This window comes from Hypanus sabinus, chromosome 5, assembly GCF_030144855.1.
Source record: "Hypanus sabinus isolate sHypSab1 chromosome 5, sHypSab1.hap1, whole genome shotgun sequence".
Lineage (NCBI taxonomy): Eukaryota > Metazoa > Chordata > Chondrichthyes > Myliobatiformes > Dasyatidae > Hypanus > Hypanus sabinus.
The window spans coordinates 36613911-36640294 of NC_082710.1; the positions used below are offsets into that span (position 1 = coordinate 36613911).

A 26384-nucleotide genomic window follows, 5' to 3' on the forward strand; every position below is an offset into this window, starting at 1 on the left:
CCAAGTTAACAAATTTCATGTTATATGCTGCTGACAATAAATCTGATTCTGATTCTGACAACAGGTGCTGCCACTGCTTCACAACCCAACAACCTGGATTCAGTCCTGGCCTCTGATCCTATATGGAGTTTGCATGTTTTCCCTATGACAACATGGGCATTTCCCTGGGTGCACCAGTTTCATCCCATGTCCCAAAGGAATGCTGGTGGGTAGGTAGTTATTAACTGTAAGTTACTTCTTAAGTGGATGGTTGGAGAACCAGGTTGGAGGTAATGAGCCTGTGAGAGAGAATAAGCTATAGGAAAATAAGTGAAGGAATGGGAATGGAAATAATACTACCCTCCTATATCTTGAGCTTTGGGAGACCAATGAAGAGAGTGTGAGCAAAATAGAGCCTAAAGTAGAACTTCATAATTGAAGAAAAGCTAACTGCAAATGTACGAGATGTGCTAAAATTACTTTATCTCCAGAAACATCAGGAAATACCACCAACTGCCTTAGGGGACAACTTAAGCAGTAATAATAGCGAAGAAACATAATACAGTCAAGTTTCTCATCAACTTGACAAGTTAAATAAAAAATTGGTTGAGGAATTAAAGGAACTAAGCCACTGCAGGAACAGTAAACATGCCAAAGAAAGATTTTCATGTACAAACACCATTTCTTTACTGAAATATAATCTTGCTTCATCACTGTTTCCTTTCTGTTAAATTGCAAAACGAATTACCAGAGTAACATACGGCATTTCCCTTTGCCAATTAATTTTGCCAAATTGATTGTCCATTTAAAATAAATTGTCTCATTCCTGCACTGAAATAGTGGACTAGGAGATCAATATAATCTATTTATCTGGCAACGGTATATTCTAGTCGTAACATTTTCGCAATATAAAGTTATATCACATTAAATATTCCAATTCAGTTGACATTTACTGAATACATTACAATGTTTCCAATAGCAAATGTAAAAGTAGTTGGTTGACAAATGAACAACAAACAATATAACTGCAAACCGGAGTTACAACTCGTGAAAATTTAACTAGACTTGCAGTATGCTGATTGCACTGAAAATCCCAGAGCAAGCTCACTTCAGAATTATTGTTCTGTTAAATGTACCTTACTGGTACATGTATCAGTGATTTACTTATACCATCCTGGTATAAGAAAAAATTTAGATTTGCATTTCCAGTAAGATAAATGTCTTGACATTTTTATAGCCTTTCGGAAACCAAAATGAATAGTGGCCTTTTCCAATGACAAGATGAGTGAGAAAAGGAAAGAAATATCAGACAAAAATGATGTCTTGCTTCTTAATGGGAAATTATCAGTGAATCTTCCAAGACAACAGCAAATATTTGCATTAAAATATTTTGATAAATGTATTATTACAAAAACAGTTTGTCAACAAGCCTGAAAATATTTGTTTTCCCACTGAATAGCTTTTACAGACGTACACAATTTCTAATCTGGATTCCTCTTTTCATTTTTCTTACTTTCCGCATGAGAGACACTGACCCATTTTTCTGCTGTGAGTGCTCAGTGATTAAAAGACTCCTTTGTGTACTCACTAAATCCACATACATTTCTTTGATTACAGATGATAAATATTCAATGCTATTTTCAAGTCAAATCAGCAGTCCTTTTATAATGTTAAGCCAAATGCTTCAAAGGTCCAGCATTCTTCCACAGGAGGAAAACCGGGACTAGAATTTGCTTAAAAAATGTACTGAAGGTACATATCAGAAATAATTGACATCTATAGTGGCTCTGAAATAAATTAAAAATCTAAAAGAATTTGGCACAGTACAACAAACACTGAGTTCGAGAGAATAATGGTCTTATCACTGAAATATCAGTAACTGATGATGGAGCAGTGGAGATGGAGTGAAGGAGGTGATTAGTATGCTGGTCACAGAATAAAACAGGAAATAATGTGATGGGAGATTCAAAATAAAGGACTCAAAAGAGGCAGTTCTTGGTGATGACTTTCTCTGTGGCAGTCTGCAGTGAGAACTCCTGCAAGTCCCATAAATAGATTTGTCTCCATTCTATAAGATGATCTTGGAGGCTTATGGTTTTGTGAGTTTAGGGATCTGTGACCGAAGCCCTTCGCTACTGAGCTTTAGGGGTTCAGCAGGCAGACTATCTGTTCCCAATGCTTTGTAACTTGTTAGTTGGGATTTGGTCTTTTTTGAATTTGTGTTAGTCAGAAGTGGCAGAAAGACTGGCCTGAAAAAGTAGCCGAGGGGTGGAATTAAGAGAACTCGAATCAAAGCAGATCGTAACTGAGGAGGTCTCTAAGGATCTCTTCCAATAGGCATTCACAGCCTTTGAAACCTTTAAGAACCCAGTCGTGTCATCGCTGTCACTGGGGCTTCTGGGCTTCCCATTCACTCACCATCTACCACTTGTTCTTTAGGTCAACCATTTTCTGCTGCCCCTATACTTCAGCTGCCCTCAGGAACCCGCAGAGCTGTTTTTTTCCCTTTGTGAACTGGTGAAGCTTTCACTACGAGCTACTTGTTACTCGTTAGCTACTTGGTTATTCTCATCAAAGCAGCCCTGGTTCTTCTTGGTAAACCAGGAGTATATGTGTTGGTCTCAATTGACAGTTGTGACATAAAGCTAAGGTGATAGAAGCAAAGTGTAGTCAGTTCCTCAGCTCAATGCGATTGAACAGGTGTATAGGGATACTTAACAAAGTGACCAGTAGGAATGAAGTAGGGATTCACTTGAAATCAATTCTGCAAGCACCCTTTATATTGTTTGGAATACTTGAGTTACCATGAAGTAACTAGTGAGTATTTTTTATTACGATGAAACATCTACAGTTTAAAAAGAGAACTGCAGAGCAACAAAAAAAGACATTCATTCTTATCTGTAACATATTGAATTCTGATTTTGCATCCTCCTCACTATGTTGGCCCAGCAATTTTGAACTGGAAAGTCTGGTTCCAGCAGAGAAAAGGGCAGATTTATTTTATACTGAACTTAAAGAATGCTGTCAAAACATTTCAAATCCAGGCCACTTTCATTGCAAGGCATATCATATTTCAGTGTCAGCAGCAAGAGAGAGGAAAAGCTTCTGTCCTTTGCATTGTTGTAGTGAAATGTTTGTCCATGGTGTCCATGGTAGCATATCTCAAGCAGCTGTTATCACAAGTGTATTTGACTTTTAAATGAGCCCATAATGTTGCACTGTCTTTGGAACTTGCCTGCAATGACAGCAAGGAATCAGTGCATCATCCTGATACGCCCAGGTTCTACACAGCCCCTTGACTCAACACAAATGCCAAAGCTCAAAGTTAACCTGTTTCATTCTTCATCAAATACAAAGAAGCACACTCCTCAAACAATTGCTGCACAACAGAAATAAGGAGGGAGTTAGCACTGTGCGAGGTTCCACACCCCCATTTCTGCAGAAGCACCAGTGAGAGATTCCTGTCTGGCTGCATTATTATGTGGTACAGTCACTGCCATGTCATCAGACCACAAGGTCTTACACAGGGCAGTAAAGACTGCTGAGAGGATCATCTGGGCCTCCCTCCACCCTATTTATGACATTTACCGGAAGCATTATAGAGAAGGGCCAAAAGCATTATTGAAGATCCCTACCACCCGTCCCACAATCACTTTGACTTGCTACCATCAGGAAGAAGGTAAAGAAGCATTAGGACAAGGACTACCAGACTGGGTAACAGACTTCTTCGCTTGGGCTGTGAGACTAATAAATAAACTGGCACCACCGAGCTCTCGTCACTAGGACAATAACCTAGTTACTGTACTGTTTACCTGTGCTGTGCTTTACTACACTGTGCATACGTTTTGAATTATATTTTATGAATTTAGTTATAAATCTTCCGGTAAGGTGGCTGCATCTTCAGAAGCAGCAGCCTCTTGGAGGCCAAGCAATGCCGTTTTTGTCTTTTTTTTCCCCACAATCGCAGGACATTGAGAGCTTCAGGTACTGCAGGTCTACCTCATCAGTGAGGTGCTCATTGGCAGGGGAGCTAGTCTTGGTGTGTGTCATGTTACTGCCTGCTACAGGAAGCCATCAGAGTCAACGCATGAGAAAAGTGTGCAGTTTAACTGTGAGTGATTCTCTTAGATGTTTCTCTTGCAATCGCTAGACTGTTTTGGATGTTGATGATGTAAAATACTGCAAGTTAATTTCCCTGTATATTGGTGACGCAGACGGCAGGAGAAGGTGCATGACCTCAGTTATAGCGAGGACTAGGCCTCAAGCCATGAGCTTGCTTGTTGCAGCGGTTCTGGAGAGGAGATGCCGGAGACGGAGTAGAGCAGTGTCCATGCTGGGTTGTGATCTGGCCCCCATCCATTGGTGCTGCCCTCTGGTGCATGATTAGTGGAATGACAAGGCGGATTGCACGTGGACATTCATTTGCGGACTGCTGAGAACTGCTTGTTCTTGCTGATAACAACAATTCACAATCAATTTATAGGCCATATCACTCAGGGTCTTGAACTATGTACTTTTTTTTTAAAGTGTGATTGTATGTTTTACTGTTACCTTTTATGTGCTATATGTGCCTTGTGCTGTGGATGATTGTTGGTGCTGTGTTTTGCACCCTGACCTCGGAGGAATGCTGTTTCACTGGGCAGTATTCATGTATGGTTGAATGATAATTTAATTTAAGCTTGAACTTCTAGTATAATATTTTTGGTTTATACGATGTATGTGATGTATGTTGCGTGGGTGCCCTGTGGTCCAGAGGAACGTTGTTTCATTTGATTGTGTATATGTATAGTCAGATGACAAAAAATTTGAAGTTAATGGCAATTATGAGATATATTGGTAGAAACTATGACATAATTGTGGAAAAATATCACTTCAGAGAGCATTAAGAGTGCAAAATGCACTAATCATGCACAGCACATGATTAACATCAAAGAGAACACTGGATGATAAAAAAGACCAATTTGCCTAATCACTATCTACACAACTGAAAAAAAACAGGTACAAAACTTACCTTCTAGTTGAATGTGGCTGGAAAATTAGTGAATATGCAGCTGGATTTCGGGGCATCTGTGTCACATATGTTAGAGCACATATAGAAAAACATAAAGATGACTGCACTCTAATTATCACAGCGCATAGCACAGATTTTTATCTCAATTATTATCACTGAATTCATTGGAGGGAATGAAGGAAGAAAGATGGTAAAAGGTCAGTCATATGTTTCAATGTGAAATGTATAACACTTGTATTTTTACATTAAGTTTTCATAACGTAGAGGAACGGACTTAACATGAGACAGAAACTACCCTAAAATATGGGTGCAATGCCAAATCTGACGTTCTTCCACATTACATGTATTTCCCTTGCTATTTTATCATGACTGGTCATCTAAAGAGTTTGCTACCAAGGCCTGAGGCAACAATGATGGTCAAATTCAAAAGGTCAGACTTGTGATATTGAAGTAATACATGATTACTTAAGTGCGTGGATGAGATGACCCAAAGGGCTTGTTTCTATTCTGTAGTGCTCTATGAGTACAGTTTAATGAAAAATGCCATATCCCCTGCCACCTACTATTATTTTATACCTTGCCACTTAGGAAATGTGAAGTGGTACTTGCTATATTTCCGTTTGCACTTTTTGATTCTGAGTGATTTCTCTCTTAAAACTAGCTTAATTTTACAATAATCTTACAATATTCTGAGTAAAGTCCCATCTATTCTTTTTTGGGAAAATAGTATGATATAGGGGGCAGCATTGGCCAGCGACATGAAAACTGACTTCCAATATGACTCAATTAGCTTGCCACTCTTAATTTTCATCCAAGCGCATCCAAAATAATAAAAGCAAGAATAAATCAATAATGATCTGTTGAAGTAGAACCTTGGAGAAATATCATTGAAAGAACTCAAATAGCTCTTAATAACAGTTGATCTTAATTTGTTTTTACCTTCCCACTCCAGTTCATTACCCTGCCCTGAGTATTCAAGCGAATCTGCTTCATCAGGAGTCTCAAGGTCATCTACATTGATGTCAAGATCTTCGGGAGTATCAAGGTTATCATCAGAAAGAACTGAGCCTTCACTTTGGTCAAGTGAAAGGCTGATTTCAGGCGCTATAAGCTTTTTCTTCCCAGAGTGTGTTCCATTGAGATCCAGGGAATTTGGTGGTTCTGTGTAAGATGAAAGAAAATAGTTAGGCTATTTAGATATCTATTTTTGTTAGTTCTCAATTTGCTCTTCTCTTGTATTTTCAGTCATGCCCTTTGCCAATAAATAGCAAACAGTTTAATATACATATATAATCACCAATAATAGTACATGTCATAAACAATTACTCAGATTAAAGTTTCAAATATTTTCTGAATTTTAATGCAAGTAGATGTCTCACCGTCATGTAAAAAAATGTTCTCAAGGTTATCGAGGAGTATGGAACATTGGTTGTATATTGTATCCAAACTCTCAATCCTACTAGTAACATCAACAATTGTTTGCTGATGCTAACATAGCAGAAAGATAGAAATTTCAATCTGAATTTTTTCCCACCATCATCAATAGACTAAAGAATTCAGTTGAAAATCTAGTTGCAGATTCCAGCATTTACAGACTTGTGTCCTTGAACAATGATTTTTATTGATCTACAAAGTAGATCTCAGAAAGCCAACATCTATTTTCATCCTGAGGCCCGAGCATTATCAATTAAAAAGTGAGAATGCAACCTGAGCATGTTGGGTAGTGCTGTTATTGAACTAAATGGGAGAGATAAATGAGAGAGTCATGAATGATAATGCCTATAATGATAATTATAGATAACAAGAGGGGGTGGTTCCGGTAATATCCCCTCTTTCACCGCATTGGGGATGTTACTGCAAAAGGCTAGGCTGAAAACTTGGCAACCATGTTTAACCAGAATCATCAAGTGGTTGATCCTCCTCTGCTCGGTCCTGAGATTCAGCCTGGTAATGCTGAAATCAAGGGGTTTTACAGGGAAGACTTTGCAATGGTTAGTCTTCACAAAAAATACCAGTAACACCATCTCCACAAAATCTTCCACTTGCATTAGCAGGGTAAATCAACCAATATCAATGGCCTGTCTCGGGTTGATATCCCCCAGTGTTGGGTACCTGGTTACAGGCAGTTATTTATTTTACTTGCATGCCTAGTACCAGACCCCTGAAACAGTTCTGGTTTGAGCTCTACATGGGAAGAAGTCAGTTAGGGGACGGTAAAAATGATTCAGGGATGTGCTCAAAGCCTCCATGAAGAAACGTAACATCTCCATTGACTTCTGTAAATCTCTGCTCTGTGACCTCTCAGTGTGGTGAAGGAAGCATTCTGGTTGCTAGTGAAGACTGAGTGCATGCACCACGAGTTTAGTAATTTCAGGGAGGGGGAGCTAAACATTAGTGAGAGTAAAATAGAGGACGGCATAGTGCTGCCAACAAGAGTAAGGGAAAACTGAAAGTAATATAAACCTATTAAGATGAAGACACTATCCCAAGAAAGAGTAGCATCATTGAAGCCCGACGTAGCAATCTGTGAATATAGCCAGAGAAAGCAGGTGAGGTACTACATTCTCATCTGTATTCACTATTGACATTAAAAGGACATTATAATTGGCAAATCCCGGTGAGGAGTGGTGAAATTTAGAACAAATTAGCTGTTTTTTAATTATCAAGATATTAAATAGTAAAATGCCCTAATGGACTTCAAGGTGGATAAACTCATGGCATGATGAGGTTAGCATTGAAGCATGAGAAGAAAAGATTGTTCTAATAGAAGTGTTCAAACTTGCTCTGGTTGCAGGTAAAGTGTCAGATGCAGGGAGAACCATATATGTAATTCATGAAATTCAGCAGGGAAAAGCCATGGAATTACAAGCCCATGCATTCACCATCTGTGGAAGGGAAGTTATTGCAAAAAGTATTCTGAGCTACTGGAACCATTCTGCACTTAGTAGGCCAGACATTAACCAAAGCAAATCAGTCTGATTTTGTCAGGGGTGATTCTGTTTCACCAACTTGACTGAATTTTTCAGTTAAAAAAAGTGCACTAATGAAGATAGCACAGTTCATGTAGTCTACCTAGACTAATGATCGAAAAGGTAAGAGCACATGGAATACTGGATGGATTGGATCCAAAACTGGCATTGTAATATGAGGCGAAGGGTGATGATCAAGGATTGCTTCTGTGAGTGGAAGCCTGTGACTAGAAGTGTACACTGAGAACTTGTGCTGGAACCTTTGTTGTGTGCAATATACATGACTGATCTGGATGCAAATGTAAGGGGTACGGTTAGCAAGTTTACAAATGATATGAACATTGTTAATGTTGTTGATGATGCAGAGGGTCATCCCAACAATAGAACAATGCAAATGAATTGGTAGAATGAAAAGAGGTAATTGGAGATGGAATTTAATCTCCAAAAAGCTGAGATGATGCATATTGGGAAGACTAATATGTTGGACGTGGCAGGATCCTATGGAAGTACGAAAGCACATCTGCAAGAATTCAGAGAGGCACTGAAATCTGGAACACACAGCTTGAGAGGAGCAGAGGCAAGTACTCTCATAATATTTAGGAAGTTTTTAAATACAGTGTCTGTTAAAAAGTATTCACCCCCCCCCCCCCCCCCATTGTAAGTTTTCATGTTTTATTGCTTTACAACACTAAATCATGGTGGATTTAATCGGGCTTTTTTTTACACTGATCAACAAAAATAAATACTTTTGTATCAAAGTGAAAACAGATCTCTACAAAGTGATCTAGATTAATCTCAAATATAAAGCACAAAGTAATTGATTGCATAAGTACTCACCCCCCTTTGAGATGACACACCAATCATCACACAATTAGTTAAATGGAGATCAAGGTGTTTCAATTGCTTGTAGTACAAATACATCTGTATCTGGAAGGTGAGCCAGTATCCTAGCAAAGACTACAGCATGAAGTCAAAAGGACATTCCGATCAACTCCGTGAAAAAGTTATTGAAAAGTACAAGTCAGGAGATGGATACAGGAAAATTTCCAATTCATTGATTATCTCTTGGAGTACAGCTAAGTCAATCACCAAGGAATGGGAAGAATATGGCTCATCTGTAAATCTGCCTAGAGTAAGCTGTCCTCAAAAACTGTGTGACTGTGCAAGAAGGTAATTAGTGACAGAGGCTATCAAGAGACCCATGACAACTCTGGAGGAGTTACAAGAGACTAAATGCTATGTTTGGTGTATGCCAAACACCACACATCACCAAAAATGCACCATCCCAATCATGAAACATGGTGGTGGCTGCATCATGCTGCAGGAATGCTTCATTGTGGCAGGCCCTGGAAGGCTTGTGAAAATAGAGGATAAAATGAAATACATCAAAATACACGGAAAACCTGGAGGAAAACTTGCAGTCTGCAAGAGAACTGGGACCTAGGAGAAGACTTGTTTTCTAGCAAGACAATGACCCCAAGGATAAGGCCAAAGCTACATAAGAATGGCTTAAAAACAACAAAGTTAATGTCCTAAAGTGGCCAAGTCAGAGTCTGGACCTCAGTCCAATTGAGAATTTGTTGGCTGGACTTGAAAAGGCCTGTTCACTCACGATTCCTGTGCAATCTGACAGAGCTTGAGCAGTCTTGTAAAGAATGGGGGTTGGGGGGGGGGGGGATGCAATGTCCAGATGTGCAGACTCAAGGCTGTAATGGCTGCAAAAGGTGCATTCTCTAAATACTGACTTGAAGGGGGTGAATAGTTATGCAATCAATTATTTTGTGTTTAATGAATTTAGATCAATTTGTAGAAATTAGCTTTCTCTCAGACATGGAAGTGCTTTTTTTTTCTCTTAATCAGTGTTAAAAAAGCCAAATTAAATCCATTGTGATTCAATGTTATAAGACATGAAAACTTCTCAGGGAAGTGAATACTTTTTATAGGCACTATAAGCATTTTATGGCACAGATGGCTACAAAAAGAGGCTGTGGAAAGGGGCATAGGTATGTACATAGTGGGCCAAAGGGCCTGTGTACATTCTGTGAACCTGTGACACACCGAAGCCCTGTAAAGGTTGTGAAAGGAGCACACCACCTCACAAACTCCCCACCCACCAGCCCAGGTTGACAGGCTCCAGCCCCATCGGTGAGAGAGTCTGTACATCACGCATTAGCCTTGTTAGACACTCCAGTATCCACAAAACCAGAGGAGATGCAAGGCATCCTCAATCCTGAAGGGACTGACTACAAAGAATTAGCTGGCAAACAGGAAACCCTGATAGTTATTACATAGGATAGGATGAGCATACTAGAGCTTTTCTCTTCGAAGCAAAAGAGGATCGGATTATAGATTGAGTAGACACCAGGAGGCTTTTCCCACAGTGTAAATGACTAATACCAGGGGGAAGAATTTTAAGGTGATTGGAGGCAAATATAGGGTGTGTGTCAGACTAAGTTCTTGACACAGTAGTGAGTGTGTTGATTACCCTGACAGGGGTGGTGGTAAAAGTAGATATATTTGGGGCATTTAAGAAACTCTTAGATAGGCATATGGACGTTAGAAACATTAACTGCTACTGGATGTAGAAGTGAAGTCATAGATTGATCTTAGAGTAGGCTAAAAGGTCAGCACAGCATTGTGGGTTGAAGTTTCTGCACTGTGCTGTAGTGCTCTATGTAAGGTGAGTCCTTTGTGGACAGCGCCACTGGTCTGTGACTTTCCTCATGTCAAAATCCCAATAACCACACCCCTCTCCATAAACCTAAAGATACATGCGCGCGCGCGTACACACACACACACACACACACACACACACACACACACACACACACACACACCACCCCCCCCTTAATATACAGTTAAGCTCTATGAAATTTACAACAGGCCAAAAAGAACCTTGAAACTTGTATTGCAAGATGTTGTATATATTTAGCTCCACTCTGGAACTAGCCAGATACATAATAGTTGATTACTCAGGTTGACTTTGCAGCGTGGGAAATTGCATTCTTATTCTGTTTATAGACTGCAGTTGTAACTTAAGAAGATTTCAATGACAACAGCCTTATTTAAGCAAGTACAATTATCTCACACCTTGTTCCTTACTCAGTTTCTTGTGGAATAATTGCTTCCTGAACAGGCTGGTTGGAAGTGGAGCTCTTTCAAAAACATTTCTCACACTATACTCTCATTCTCTCCTAGCATCTCCAAGACCTGTCCACTCTATTTTTTCTAGACACGCTATATTCCAAGGGGAATGCCTAACAAAGCCTTGCCTTAAAGTAAATTTATGCAGAAACCTTTAAGACAACAAAATATCCTTTAGCATTTGCAATACTATTCACTGCAGACTTTTGCAGATTAAATCACTGAATACTTAGAATAAAAGAACTGGTTATGCCACCGATACTCCGTTAGTATTCCTATGTATAACCTCATTTCCTTATCTACATGGGAGTCTGTCACATTCCTCTACACCCAGGTTAAGTCATTGCCAGCGTGCTTGGGAATGGACATTGTATCAATATTTCATACTGGCGGTAATTTACCATCTAGGCACACAATTCAAAATGTACATATTATGCGGATACTACTTGAATGTCTAGGGTGCATGAAGAATTCAAAAATACAGATACCAAGTAATTTAGGTTCCTAACAATTTTTCTTTTTTTTTAAACATAAGTATCATTCTATAAGTTCATCCCTATACCTAAAGTGCCCACAGAGCCATATTCAACTTTGCTGGTGACACCACAGTTGTGGGCTGAATCAAAGGTGGTGGTGAATCAGCATACAGGAGGGAGATTGAAAATCTGGCTGAGTGGCATCATAACAACAACCTCTCACTCAATGTCAGGAAGACCAAGAAGCTGATTGTATACTTCAGGAGAGGAAAACCAGAGGTCCATGAGCCAGTTCTCACTGGAGGAACAAAGGCGGGGAGGGTTAACAACTTTAAATTCCTGGGTGTTGCTATTTAGAGCACCTGTCCTGGATCTAGCACTTAAGTGCAACTGCAAAGAAAGCACGGCAGTACCTCTACTTCCTTAGAAGTCTGCAGAGATTTTGCATGACATCTAAAATTTTGCCAAACTTCTATAGATTTGTAGTGGAGAGTATATTGACTGCTGCATCATGGCCTGTTTTGGTAAACACCGATGTCTTTGAATGGAAAAGCCTACAGGAATTAGTGGATTTGGCACAGTACATCACGGGTAAAGCCCTCCCAACCATTGAACATATCTACTTAAAATACTATCATAGGAAAGCAACATCCATCATCAGACATCCCCACCACCCAGGCCATGCTCTCTTCTCGCTGCTGCTATCAGGAAGAAAGTACAAGAGCCTCAGGACTTGTATCACCATGTTCAAGAACAGTCACTACCCTTCAACCATCAGGCTCTTGAACCAAATCCTCCATCCAGCAGGGACATTTATTAGGTGTGCTGTGTACGCAGAGCTCTTAGTATTATTAAGGATCCCACCCATCCATCCAGCATCCTCTTTGACTTTCTACCATCAAGCAGGAGAGTAATACACATAAACACAAGAATGGACAGGCTGGGAAATAGTTTCTTCCCCCAGGCCATTAGTCTTCTGAACTCCCTGCCACATCGTATTTGAAATGCCACTGGATTTTATCCTTGCCTTCATGAGTTATTGTGTGTTATGTGTACTACTGTGCTTTACACACTGGTTCAGAGAAATGTTGCCTTGTTTCTATATATATTATATAGTTATGTTCATTATATACCTACTTATATATATGACAATAAACTTCACTTGACCTGAAAGGGTATAACTATACTCACTTGCCCCATCATTGAAACATTCCTACAACCAATGATTTCACTTTAAGGACTCTTTATCTCATTATTTTACATTCTTGTTATTTATCACTATTTATTTATATTTGCATAGTCTGTTAGCTTCTGCACACTGGTTGATCTTTCATCAATCCTGTTATAGTTACTATTCTATGGATTTGCTTTGTATGCCCACAGGAAAATGAATCTCAGGGTTGTATATGGTGACATATATGCATTTTGAATAATACTAAATTCTACACCCCATATCTGAGCTCAGCATTTCATCCCTAGGTCATTCTGGTTTATTCTCCTTCTTTATAGTCATTAAAATCTTTGTCCTTCACCCAGCTTTTGGTCATGTTGTCTAACGTATCATGTAGCTCAATGCTGCCTGCAACAGAGAAGCATAAGTGTGCAGACTAAAGGCTGATTTATACTTGTGCATATGGGCTACACCGTAACCCTGATTTTCACTTCTGTGCCACTTTACGCCGTAGCAAGCATGTGTTGGTGTGCGCCAAAACGCTAGTTGGCGGTGGGGTTTCTATGCCACTGTGTTGAGTTTCTTTGTGAGAGGCATGGACGAGGAAATGCACTTCAAACATTTTCGCGTGTCAACAGGTAGATCTGACGAATCGGTTCATCTATTTTGTATCGGTGCACGCACACCTACAGACATGGCGGGGAAGAAGCAACCGGAAATGTGTAGGAGGCAATGCGATGCTACCAAGTGGACCAACCACAGTTGTTGTGGTCTGTGTCACCACGACGCGCGAGTTACTTTTCTGGAGAGGTGCACGTCACCCTACAGTGTAGGGTACGGCGTAGGATACGTGTTATCTACGGCGTCTATGTGACACACAAGTATAAATCAGCCTTAACAGTGAGTGATCACAAGAAAAACAACTAAGGAAATTACAAGACCCTGTTTGTCACTGTTAATGTGGAATGCTGCAAGTCTAATTCATTGGTCAATAGACAAATGGTGGGGGAGATGAGTGGCCTCAGTTACAGTGAGGACAAGACCTCGAGCTGCAGTGTTGCCTGCTTGCAGCCGCCCAGGGGGAGGCATCAGACTTGGGCACTCCTCCCGAGTGCTGGCAGTGGGTGGTGTAGTGTCCATGCTGGTGTTGGGGCTATACCTCATGTTCACTCAGCAGAAGACAAGCTGTGTTCAGCTGCAGACTGCTGCAACATTCATGCACTTAAGGGCTCAAACTATTTTTTGTGACTGTATTTTACTGCCTTTTTGTAAATGTTTGCTATTTTATATGTACTATATGTGCCTCGTGCTGTGTATGACTTTTGGAATCTTGGCCCTGGAGTAACACTGTTTTGTTTGGCTGTATTCATGTATGGTTGAATGGCAATTAAATTTGAAGGTATCACTGAACAAAATTTCACAGAAATAGTCTAAATACATATTTACAGACCATGAATATAAATAACGAGAGATTTAGATTCATGCCACTGTTACTTGGCATTGCTCAGAAGATTAAGATATCAAATAGCCCAATAACCTCACATAAATTTGTTCCTGTATAATTTTGTACTCTTGTATAATTTACGTTTTTCTTGTTGTTTCTAATGTTATAATAACTACTGCAATAAGTCCTTCATTGCACCTCTGCAGACACAAACTTGTGCATATAATAATACATTCAACTCTAACTTTAAATTTCAAATTCTAGTGATTCCAAGCTCCAAATATAGACCACATAAGCAGCGAAACAAGGTCAGAAGGAACTGGAAGAAAATAAGTGATTTATTCTATGTAAGTAATTTGTTATTTTATGCCCGGCAGAGTGTGGCTTGGAGGTCTTGAAGATGTGCTTTGGTTCCTGCAAAATGATGAGTCATATTTACTGTGCCATTGATTCTCAGCACATAATTTAGCAGATTATTTATAGAATGAATTAATCAGACTGTTCCTACCAGGTCTGCTTTCTTCAGCTAAGGGACTTAGTGCACCCTCATCAAAGGGGATGTCCATTCCCACATCCTCTGTCACTGATCTGTAAAAGGCAAACACACCACCAGAGTAATAACTGCGGAAATTAATGCAATGTTGATGTGTACATATCATTGACAAGTTAACATTCTTTTTAAGTTCAAATTTCAGAAATACTTAAAAAGAAAATATTTGACATATTGCATATTAATAATTATTTGAATGCTTCAAAAGCACTACAACATTGTTCTGTATTGTAAGAACCATTTTAACCATGTTGTAACCTGCATAATCCCAAGATGGGCATCAAAGTAGCATAGCAGTTGGCATGAGGCAATAACAGCTCAGGGTGACGGGGTTTGGAGTTCATTATCATCTATAAGGAGTTTGTGCGTCCCCGTGAGCGTATGGGTTTCCTTGAGGTGCTCTGATTTCCCTTCATGGCCCAAAGATGCACCAGTTAGGTTAATTGGTCATTGTAAATTTCCTGTGATTAGGCTAGGGTTAAATTGATGTGTAGCTGGTGGCACAGCTTGAAGGGGCAGAAGGGCCTGTTCTACACTGTATCTCGAAATAAAATTTAAAAAAAATAAAAGCAGCAACATGGCAACAATTAAACGTGCTTATTCAGAGCTGATTGTTAAACTATTAATGCTCAATGGTTAAACGTCAGATGTAACACAGACACAGCACTTCTGTTCTTCAAAATATTGGACCAGGTCATCCAATCTGACACTTGCCTGTCATTTACCTTTCATCTATGGCCTTGTGTTTAGTGGACCAATTATCAATACACAGGGAAAGTTAATGATAAGCCATTACGCTCATGATCACGTAACAATTGATTTTACAGATGATTAACATGCCATTCTTTGCTGTCATTTCTTGCTTCTGCCCATTTTTGGGATGGGGAGGGCCTCTTTTCAGCCCTTCTGCTTCATTTTGCCTACAGTCTCAACAGGTTAACAGCATATGTCATTTCATTGTCTCTTTATTCAATTGCAGAACATCTGGACAATGAAGATGCACACCTCATAATGCTCTTCATTGACCATAGCTCAGCATTCAACACCATCATCCTCTCAAAGTAATCACTAAGATCCAAGACCTAGGCCTTGATACCTCCTTGTGCAATTGGATCCTTGATTTTCTCATTTACAGAACCTAGTCAGTTTGGATTGGCAACACCAGTTCTTCCACAATCACTATCAACAAGGCTGTGTGCTTAGCCCCCGCTCTACTTGCTTTATAGCTATGAATATCAGAGAGCTCCAATTCTATATTTGGTGATAACACCACTGTTGTTCACAAAGGCAAATATGGTGGCTAATCAGCACATTGGAGATTGAAAATCTTGTTGAATGTCAGCAAAACCAAAGAGCTGATTATTGACTACAGGAGAAAGCAACTGGAGGTTCATGAGCCAGTCCTCATTAGGGGATCAGAGGTGGGGAGGGTCAGCAATTGTAAATTTTTCAATGCTATTATATCAGAGGATCTGTCCTAGGTTCCAACACAAAGCAAGCACAACAGTTCCTCTACTTTCTTAGAAGTTTGTGCAAAATCAGCATCGCACATAAAAGTTTGAGATAATATCCTGTTTCATAGTACGGAAACACCAACGCCCAGGAACTGAAAAGCTTACAAAAACAATGGTGGGTAAAGCCCTCCACACCACTGAGCACATCTACAAAACACACTGCCATCATCAAGGACCTCACCATCCAGGCCGTGCTCTTTTCTTGTTGCTGCCATCAGCAAAGAGGTACAATAGCCTTGGTTCAGGAACAATTATTACCCTTCAACAATCAGGCTAATGAAACAGCATGAATAACTTCACTTAACTCTGAAATTATTCCACAATCTATAGACTCACTTTCAAGGACTCTACTGCTCATGTTCTCAGTACTTATCTACATTATCTGCAGAGTTTGTCCTTTGCATGTTGTTTGTTTGTCAGTCTTTGTGTGTATTTTTACCAGAGCAACACCCCAATATTATAGTGCACAACACTGACTCAGAGATTAAAGTGCCACCATTTGAACCCCTACAGAACTACTCAAATCAAACTTAATAGAAAGGCAGACCACATAAGCCAGTAATCTCTCACAGATATTTCAATTCCCATGATATTTCTGAGAATTGTAATATTTTATAATTAACAAAATGAATTCCCAGATCTAATTAGAATGAGTGATTGATAAAACATTACATTAGTAATTGAAGACATTTGTTTTTGTGCTGAGTTTATGTAGGTTATATTAATTTACAGATTGGCTTGTTAAATTAAAGTTATGACTATGCTTTAGCATTACATTTTATTGACTTCTCTTCAGGAGCCATTTTTCTTCATGATTTGAACCTACAAATGGAGCACAAAAATCTTGCTCTCTTGTTTTTAAAGCTACTGAAGCTGAATTTGCAAAAAAATTTGGATTTGGAAATCAAGAGAAAGGGAACTGGAAGCTATAGTAACTGACATGGGAACGGATACCTTTATTTAAAGTATGTTACCACTGCCGGCTGGTTTAAGATGAATATACAAAATAGAATGATCTCATGCAATATGTTAATTAGTCCTTACTGCTGTTATTTAAACATGAAAACAATTGTAATGCAGAATTTCTATTTCTAGTCTGGACATAGAAAAGATTATTTAAAAAATATATAATGAAAATGAAGAAAAGACCAAAGAAAAAGTAATTACAAACACAAATAAATGATGAAAGAATTCAGTAGCAACTGTGGAGAGATAATTTCTCATCAAAATTGGGGAAAAAACTATGGATTAGAGAAACAAAAGTAAATGCTGCAAAAAAAAACTCAGGAATGAGGTACAGTCAATGTTTTAAGTTTGACCATTTGGTAGACATGAAGAAGGGAGAAACAAGAGGCGTGATTGATAAGTTCATGGCCTACAGTAGAAGGAGTCAATTTTAGAAAACCTAGCACATTTATTTTTCAACATAGTCCTCATCTCCTTCTACCTAGGCCACGAACTTATCAATCATCCCGATGAGTTATTAACTTCAAACTTTCTGCATAATCACTTAAAGAGTTGAACTGCATGTGCATGTGACGAGAGCTGTATAACTCATCTCCTTCCACCTTAGGCCACAAACTTATCAATCACCCATCTGTGAACACTTTCTGGAGGTCCAAGATCCCTATGCTCCACATTCGCTGGACTAAGAGTGTAAATGTAGGAGGGGAATATGTTAAAAAATAAATATGATAGGTTTTCTAAAGTTGACTCCTTCTACCTTAAGCCACAAACTTATCAATCACCCCTTGTATGTTAGTCTACGTAGCCCGGGTGGAGCAAAGGAAATTTATCTGACAGATTGAAAATTCTGTATATGGCAGGTAAGAAAGACGTTCAGCTACTAAGGCTGTGTCAATTTTGTTGAGTAGGTTCAGCCACACTGGAACATGTCTGGCAGGTATGGTTTTACTGTACAGAGAGATGAGCATAGAAGATATAATTAGCCACCATTAAACAAGCGTGTTAATAATATTATCTCACCAAAGCCAAATCAATTCAGCAAGTATAAAGGATTTGCTAAGATGGGAACAATGAACAAAATGCTGGAAAAACTTAGCGAGCCAGATTGCGTCAATGGAAGGAAATGGACAGTCAATACTTCAGGTCACGACCTATCCCCAGGTCAGTTAGCATATATGGAAGGAAACCGACAGTTGATGCTCTGGGCCAAGACCCTTCCACACTCAAAGAAGGGTCTCCACCTGAAATAGTGGTTGTGCATTTCCCTCCTTAGATGCTGCTTGAACTGCTGTTCCTCTAGAGTTTTATGTGTTGCTCCAGATTTCCAGCATCTGTAGTCTCTCGTGTCTCTGTCTTACTGCTTAGATGGGCACCTTGGTCAGATGGGCCAGTTGTGCTGAAATGCCTTTTTCAGTGCTCTAGACCTCTTCCACCATGCAAAGAAAGAGAGCTGACATGGCACACAAGCTAATGTTCATGAAATAGGAGTCTTTTCTTTAGATAATGCTGAGTAGTGGCCATTGCATATTAGATAAGTTGTACCTGCACTATTTGGAAATCCATGAAATTAGACAATTTTCTAATTTCACAGAGAAAAATTACTAGAGATGTCTATAAAAATCTTCTGTAGGATCTTATAACGTTTTAGTTACATTTGGAGAGGGAAGTACAGGCTTCTGCTAGAAAAAGCAGCTGAATGTAGGTAAGAAGTGTCTATGTCTAAACATTTGTGGAATGAGTTTCAAAGACTAAGCATCATTAACATTATCTATCCCATCATTTGCTTATTCCTTCCCTCTTCCATATTTTCATAATCCTTCTCTTTAGAACACAGGAAGAAACTCCCCTTGTGAAATCCACTTTTACCGCCGCAAAGATTCAACTCCTCAAGAGGAGAATAGTTTGGTAATAACGGGTTGCAAAAGACTAACAATATCTTGATGCAATCTGACAGCCTTGCAATCATTTTAGCAAATATGGCTTTCGCCTCGCAGAAAAATCTCTGGTGCTCACTTCTTAACACTGCCTAATGTAGAGTAGCACGGTTATCAGTGAAAATGGAAGAGGGAAGGAACTATGGGAAATCTGGCACTGAAATTAGCCCAAACATCACATGCATGTTATGGATTTAGTTTGGACAAAGACTAACATCTAATAGGGAATTCTTCGAAGTATATGTTTTTGGAAGGGGAATATCATTCTACTTTCTTTCAGTTGGTATCACAAATATCTGAATTGATGTGAAATTTACAGCAGTATTCAGACCTTGCAGCTTTTCAGGTTTTATTCTCAACTTTCTGTCCTTTAAAAAGATTTACTAAATACTTTGGAAATTTTACAAAGAATTCAACTTGGAAGTTGCTGAATATAAATATTTTCTTCATAATTACTTGCCAATAAAATCACTTGTTTTTAACTGTTCCTCAGGAAATCAGTCATGGTAAACTTAGCCACTGAACTAGAGTTACTTCAGTAATAGTTGTCAGGGCACTGCAGTCATTTCAAAAGCTACAAAAGGAAGTGATCAGAAACCCTAATACTACTTCTAATTTTGCAAGCATCAGAACACTGTATGGTACACCAATGGCATGGTTAGGAATCACACCATTCAGGAAAAGTGCACAAAAACTTTTTTTTGGTAATTTCCCATCTATTTTAAACATAAAGAAATAGATTATAGTGCTGGCACAGTCAGGCAGAAATACCAATGATGAAGACTTGTTCTTCAATTCAAATTCAAGTTAATAGAAGGGAGAATTATAAAGTTAATAGATATCAATGCTACTTGATCAATGTTTTATTTTTAATTTTACTATGGAGATTTACATACAGATAACAGTAATATATGACACACACCCTGAGATTAAGAACCAGACATAACTGTGATAGTTTCCAATCATAGATTTATCAATTTTTCAAAAGGAGTCTTTCTAAATTCACAGATCTGTGCATTTCATAGCTAATTCAAAGGACTTGATTATTCCTTCACTACAAATGCATTTGATCATCTTAAGTGGTGAAAATTTATTATTAGTCAACAAGCGCAATTAGTTTAGATTTTACTTTTGCTGTCAACAAGTATTGAAAGAATGAATCTAACAAAAATTATATACAGTACCTGAATTAAATATAAAAGTGAAGATTAAGGTACCTTTTTAAAACTAGGAAATATATCCAAAAATTGTCAAGGCAACATCGTTCATTTCACAAGTAAGAACAGCCAAACATGCAATTCTTTACAAATGAACTTGTAGCAGTTTTGTAAATAATCCTACACGTGGTCATGTAAAAATCTATTACAATAGGGCGTGTGACATAAATTAGCATATGGCCATATAGCCTAAATGATACTTAGATGTGTTCCCACACTCAAGTGGTACTGATTTCATCATTTTGGTGGAGACCATTCTGACTGGTTGTCTTGGAGTACGGTATGGAGGCTGCACAACCACATGGTTGCAAGGGGAGGCCACAGAGAGCTGTAGTGTCAGTCAGCTCCATCACAGGCACAACCCTCTCCATCATCAAGGACACAGAAGCCAGTGTCCATCACTAAGGACCCTCACTAACCCAGACATACCCATTTCTTGCTGGGGGCGGGGGAGAAGGTACAGGAGATTGAAGACCCACACTCAACGATTTAAGAACAGCTTCCTCCCTTATGGCATCAGATTTATGAATGCTCCATGAACCAATGAACACTACCTCAACATTCTTTTGATTTGCACTATTATTTTAATATATACTTAATTTAATGTCTTTACAATGCTGTCACAAAAGAACAAACTTCACGCATATATGATCGTGATAATAAACCTGAACACGATTGTATTTCTCACTGATGGCATGTCCGCAGTGGAAATGTCTTGATGCTTTAATTCACTGGTCATATCAGTTCCACACAGACCCAGCAACTGATGCGCATCGCGCAACACTTAGTCAAAAAGCAGTAAATGACAACATCCTGACACTTTTTTTTACAAAAATGAGACCTAGAAAGTAAATAAATGTAAAATATGAAATAAATAAACTGGCCTCATCCATCTCAGTAATAATCTATGCATTTTTATTTGATTAAAAGCTGTTTTACTATTTAAAATACACATATCTAACATTTACAGATTAAGAGCTTTGGGAATGCTATTTGACGTGTACATATATAGCTATGATTTGTCCTTATTCATAATTTTAATTGAAAGCTATTTTAATCATCTTTTCAAAGAAGAGTTCAAACATCTATTAAAACAGCAAGTACTGTTAAACAAAGCCTTCAATAACACAAAGTGAAATTTTGTTCATGCTTTGCACAAACATTGCGTATTTAGTATATTTTTATTTAACATTACTACTTAATAAAATATATAAAATATGGGTTTCAGTATTTTTCAATATTCCTATTTCTGGATCCAATACTTCTGCATTTTGTTCTCTACCATAGAATCATCACCCTCACATTTCTTTTCTCGCCCTAGCTGTCAGAGTCTCGTACAGCATTCACTTAAGTCTAACTTAAGTCTAAAGCTGCAGCAAGGTGGAGATTAGTTATCACACTTACGACTGTAACAGGAAGTTAGAATCATATTCATCATTTTAATATTCACGCAATATATAAATAGAAAAAATATCCAAGTACCTAAGCCTATTTTAATCCTTAACAACTCATAAGAATTAAATAGTTTCCATTATATGGTTATTAATTTGTTAAGCCTTTCCTTCCTTATTCCTGAAATCAGTTCCCATCATTTTACTAACAGCTGAATAGTGGAAATCTAAACAAACAATTGTACCCTTGCAAGAATTTTGACTTCATTAGCCTACTCTGCACATTTTACAAATGTAGCAGCAGTCCTACCAGCACAAAATAACTGAAAAGATAAGGAGCAAAAATGCACTGACATCCATTTGAAGAATGCATACTCATCTGACCTCTCGCTACTGGACTCAAAGTTCAAAGTAGATGTTAATATTAAAATACATATATGTCACCATATACAACCCTGAGATTCATTCTGAATAACCTATAGAATAGTAAGTATTACAGAATTAATGAAATTGCCCAACTTTGGTATTCAACTATAATGCAGAAGATAACAAACTGTGCAAATTCAAAAATAAATAAAAAACGATAAATTCTGAGAACATGAGATCAAGAGTCCTTGAAAGTGAGTCCATTGGTTGTAGGAGTATTTCAAAGATGGGGCAAGTGAAGTTGAATGAAGTAAGTAAATTTATTTATTGATTTTTCTTTGGTAAATTAATTATTTTCATATTGTTTATTCATTATTGGTAGTTTAAAATGTTCTAAATAAATAATCTTATCCTCTTAATTATTATTAAAATAATTTGATTTCCTCATTCCTTTTCAAATGTCTGATCATCCAAGACACAAGGAAACAATGAAAAAGTATTCCATTATTACAAGATCTCAAGGATATCATGAAGTAATAATGCAGGGGCAGATCAGGGATCAACCATAAGCTATGGACTGGGTCTAATCCAAGATAGCCCAATACTATCTACACACATCTTTTTTTTTAGTTTATGTAATCACATTTTCTATGTCAATTCAAAAATCAACAAATGTCACAAACTCTGCCTTCTTTCAAAATAACTAGCATCTGTAGTTTATGGAAAATCATTCAACGTTAGTTTCAAAATCAAATTGTAAAAACAACAAAGTCAATAATTAAGTTGCATTTTATTGACAATACTTTTCCTCGTATTTCAATATGGTAAAATATTATTCAAAGATGCAGAGTATTTAACTTCCCAAGAATTTCAGGAGACCGTGATAACAAGACAAATGCATAACAAACACAATGGCCTTCTTTTCAGCCCCAGAATACAATTCATCTTCATACCATTGACCAAGAAGCTGACCAAAGGATGTGGAGAAATAATCTCATTGACAGTCAAACAAGTTAGTTATCTGAAGTCATGACTTTTCTGTGATACTAATTTTGCTCCACTAAGTAAATACTTTGATTTTCCTTTTAGACCATATGATATAGGAGCAGAATTAGGCCATTTGGCCCACTGAGTCTGCTCTGCCATTTCCTCACAGCTGATCCATTTTTCCTCTCAGCCCCAGTCTCCTGCCTTGCCCTCTGTATCCCTTCATGCCCTGACCATTCAAGGATATATTAACCTCTGCCTTAAATATACAAAAAGACTTAGCCTCCACAGCTGCCTGTGGCAATAAATTCCATAGATTTACCACTCTCTGGCTAAAGAAATTCCTCCTCATCTCCTTTCTAAAAGGACACTATTCTGAACCTCTCTCTTCTGGTCTTAGACTCTCCCACAATAAGAAACATGCCTGTCACCATTCAATAGGTTTCAATTAGGTCACCCTTCATTCTTCTGAATTCTATTGAATGCAGGCCCAGAGCCATAAAACACTCTTCACATAACAAGAGGTTCAATCCTTGAATCATTTTTGTGAAGCTCCTTTGAACCTTCTCCAGTTTCAGCACATTCTTTCTAAATACTCCAAGTGAGGCCTCACTAGTGCTTTAAAAAATTATATCCTTGCTTCTCTATTCTAGTCCTCTTGAAATGAATGCTAACATTACATTTGCCTTCCTCAACACAGACTCAATTTCCAAATTACTCTTTAGAGAATCCTGCACAAGAACTCCCAAGTCAGTGTTTGTATTTTCTCTCCATTTAGAAAATAGTCAACCCTTTCAAATCTTCTACAAAACTGCATGGCCATACACTTCCCAACACTGTATTCTACCTGCCATTTCTTTGCCCATTCTTCTAATCCAAGCCCTTCTGTAGTCTCTCTACTTCCTCAAAACTACCTGCTCCTCCACCTACCTTACTTTACTTTATTGTCACCAAACAATTGATACTAGAGCGTACAATCATCACAGCGATATTTGATTCTGCGCTTCACGCTCCCTGAAGTACACATCGAAGTAAATATAATAAAAATTTGAATTATAAATCATAGTTAGAAAATAGAAAAGGGAAAGTAAGGTAGTGCAAGTCAGGTCCAGATATTTGGAAGGTATGGCCCAGATCCGGGTCAGAATCTGTTCAGCAGTCTTATCACAGTTGGAAAGAAGCTGTTCCCAAATCTGGCCGTATGAGTCTTCATGCTCCTGAACCTTCTCCCGGAGGGAAGAGGGACAAAAAGTGTGTTGGCTGGGTGGGTTGTGTCCTTGATTATCCTGGCAGCACTTTGTATCATCTGCAAATTTTGCAAAAGAGCCATCAATTCCATCATCCAAATCATTGACGTATAATGTAAAAAGAATTGGTCACAATACAGACCCCTGTGGTACACCACTAGTCACTGGAAGCCAACTGGAGGATTTCCTCCTGCCAATTAGCCACTACTTTATCCATGCTAGAATCTTTCCTATGATACCACGGGCTTGTAGCTTTTTAAGCAGTCTCATGTGAGGCACCTTGTCAATGGCCTTCTGAAAATTCAAGTACACAACATCAAATGATTTTCCTTTGTCTATCCTGCTTGTTACTTCTTCAAAGAATTCCAACTGATCTGTCAGGCAAGATTTTCTCTTGAGGAAACCATGCTGACTACGGCCTATTTTGTCATGTACTTCCAAGTACCCTGAGACCTAATCCTTAATAATTGACTCCAACATCTTTCCAACCACTGAGGTCAGACTAACTGGCCTATAGTTTCTTTTCTTCTGTCTCTCTCCCTTCTTCAAGAGCGGAGAGACATTTGTAATTTTCCCATTTTAGGTCCTCTTGTTCCTTTTGATCAAGTGATCAGCTACAGTCCAATGAGCAAGTCACAACAATCTCCCCACTCAAGCTAACTGTAAAATTCAATTGAAATGGCATCAGAAACAGTTTGTCTGGTCCTTCATGCCTCCTTTAAACTGGTATGCAAATTTTATGAGGACAGTTACTTTACTGGTCGTGATCACAATCTCTGAACTTTAGTATGCAGTTAAAATAGTGTGAAGCTAACCTTCATTGGGAATCGAACTTTAATCTAGCAGCATCAATACAAAGCAAAACAACTTCTCACACTTGGACCAACCTTGTAATGCAATGTTTCCTGATGAGCTTGGTAAATACAAGTTAACCAGCTCAATACAAGAAAATAAGATAACCCGTAAGTTAATACAACACATTGAACCACATTCGGTTTCATTTTGTTATTACAAGTCAGATTTAAGCACTCACTCCATTTAATCAGTTAAAATATTTTTTCTCAAGATTCAAATTTGTTCTATTATTTCTCATTTTTCTCTTTGCGTTTTTACTCCCTACTGAGTGATCATCAGTTCATGCCAGTTTTGAATGAAATACTGTGTTTTGAACTTTAAGCTAAAATATTATTAAAGAATGAATTGTGATCTATGAAATATCTCCTGAAAAGTGCAAATAGAATATTCCATTAACAAAAAAACATTCTTCTTTTTAGCAGTAATTTTTTAAATCTAGAAATTACTGTTGAAACATTAAGAGTACAAATGCTTCATAATTTGTTGGGTCTCCCTCTTCTTTTTAAAATTGGCCTTAATGCTAAAGTAGAAAACAAGGAATCTATATATATATATGGATCATACAAAATGCTTAAGCAGCTAAGATCACAGTTAGTAGTTCCTAGAGCATACTTTTCTCAAAATATTTCATTGATAATATTGTTTAAAATAGATCTTCATTGCATAACTGCCACAGTGCCAAAAATCATTCATGTGAAGATTACTATTTATTTCCACTTGAACTGGCATGATTTTTGATTATATGTGCTTTTGGATTTCAGCCTTTGCAAGATAATACACATTCTGTACACTATCAATTACATCTTGCCAAAAAAAAGTGTACATATAACTTGCCTATAATGAAAACAGTAGAACGATTGAGTATGGACTAGACAGCCTCCAATGAGTCAAAGTCACAATGGTCTAATTAAAGGGGAAGGGTTCATGCTCCTTTCTCTTCCCCTCACCTTCTTATTCTGGCTTCCTCCTCCTTCCTTTCCTATCCTGATGAAGGAGTCATCTTGGCCCAAAATATTGACTGTTCATTCCTCTCCACAGATGCTGTCTGAGCTGCTGAGCTCCTCCACCATTTTGAATTTGTTGTCTGCTAAGTGGTACATTATCTGCCCTGAGCTCTTCAATGTATCAGCTATCAAGAAACATTGAAATCAAGATGCTCTAGC

The 26384-nt window shown here is 38.2% G+C and overlaps 1 protein-coding gene across 4 annotated transcripts in view; it reads right to left on the reverse strand.

Annotated features, from left to right (window-relative positions):
- Positions 1-26384, reverse strand: part of LOC132394065 (protein prune homolog 2-like) — an 87649-nt gene that overhangs the window by 45533 nt on the left and 15732 nt on the right. For all 4 annotated transcript variants that reach the window (XM_059969755.1, XM_059969757.1, XM_059969758.1 and 1 more), the window contains exons 2-3: positions 14703-14782; positions 5930-6151 (exon numbers count right to left, since the gene is read on the reverse strand). In XM_059969755.1, coding sequence (XP_059825738.1) covers positions 5930-6151; positions 14703-14782 — 302 coding nt within the window. The remainder of the gene's footprint in view (positions 1-5929; positions 6152-14702; positions 14783-26384) is intronic.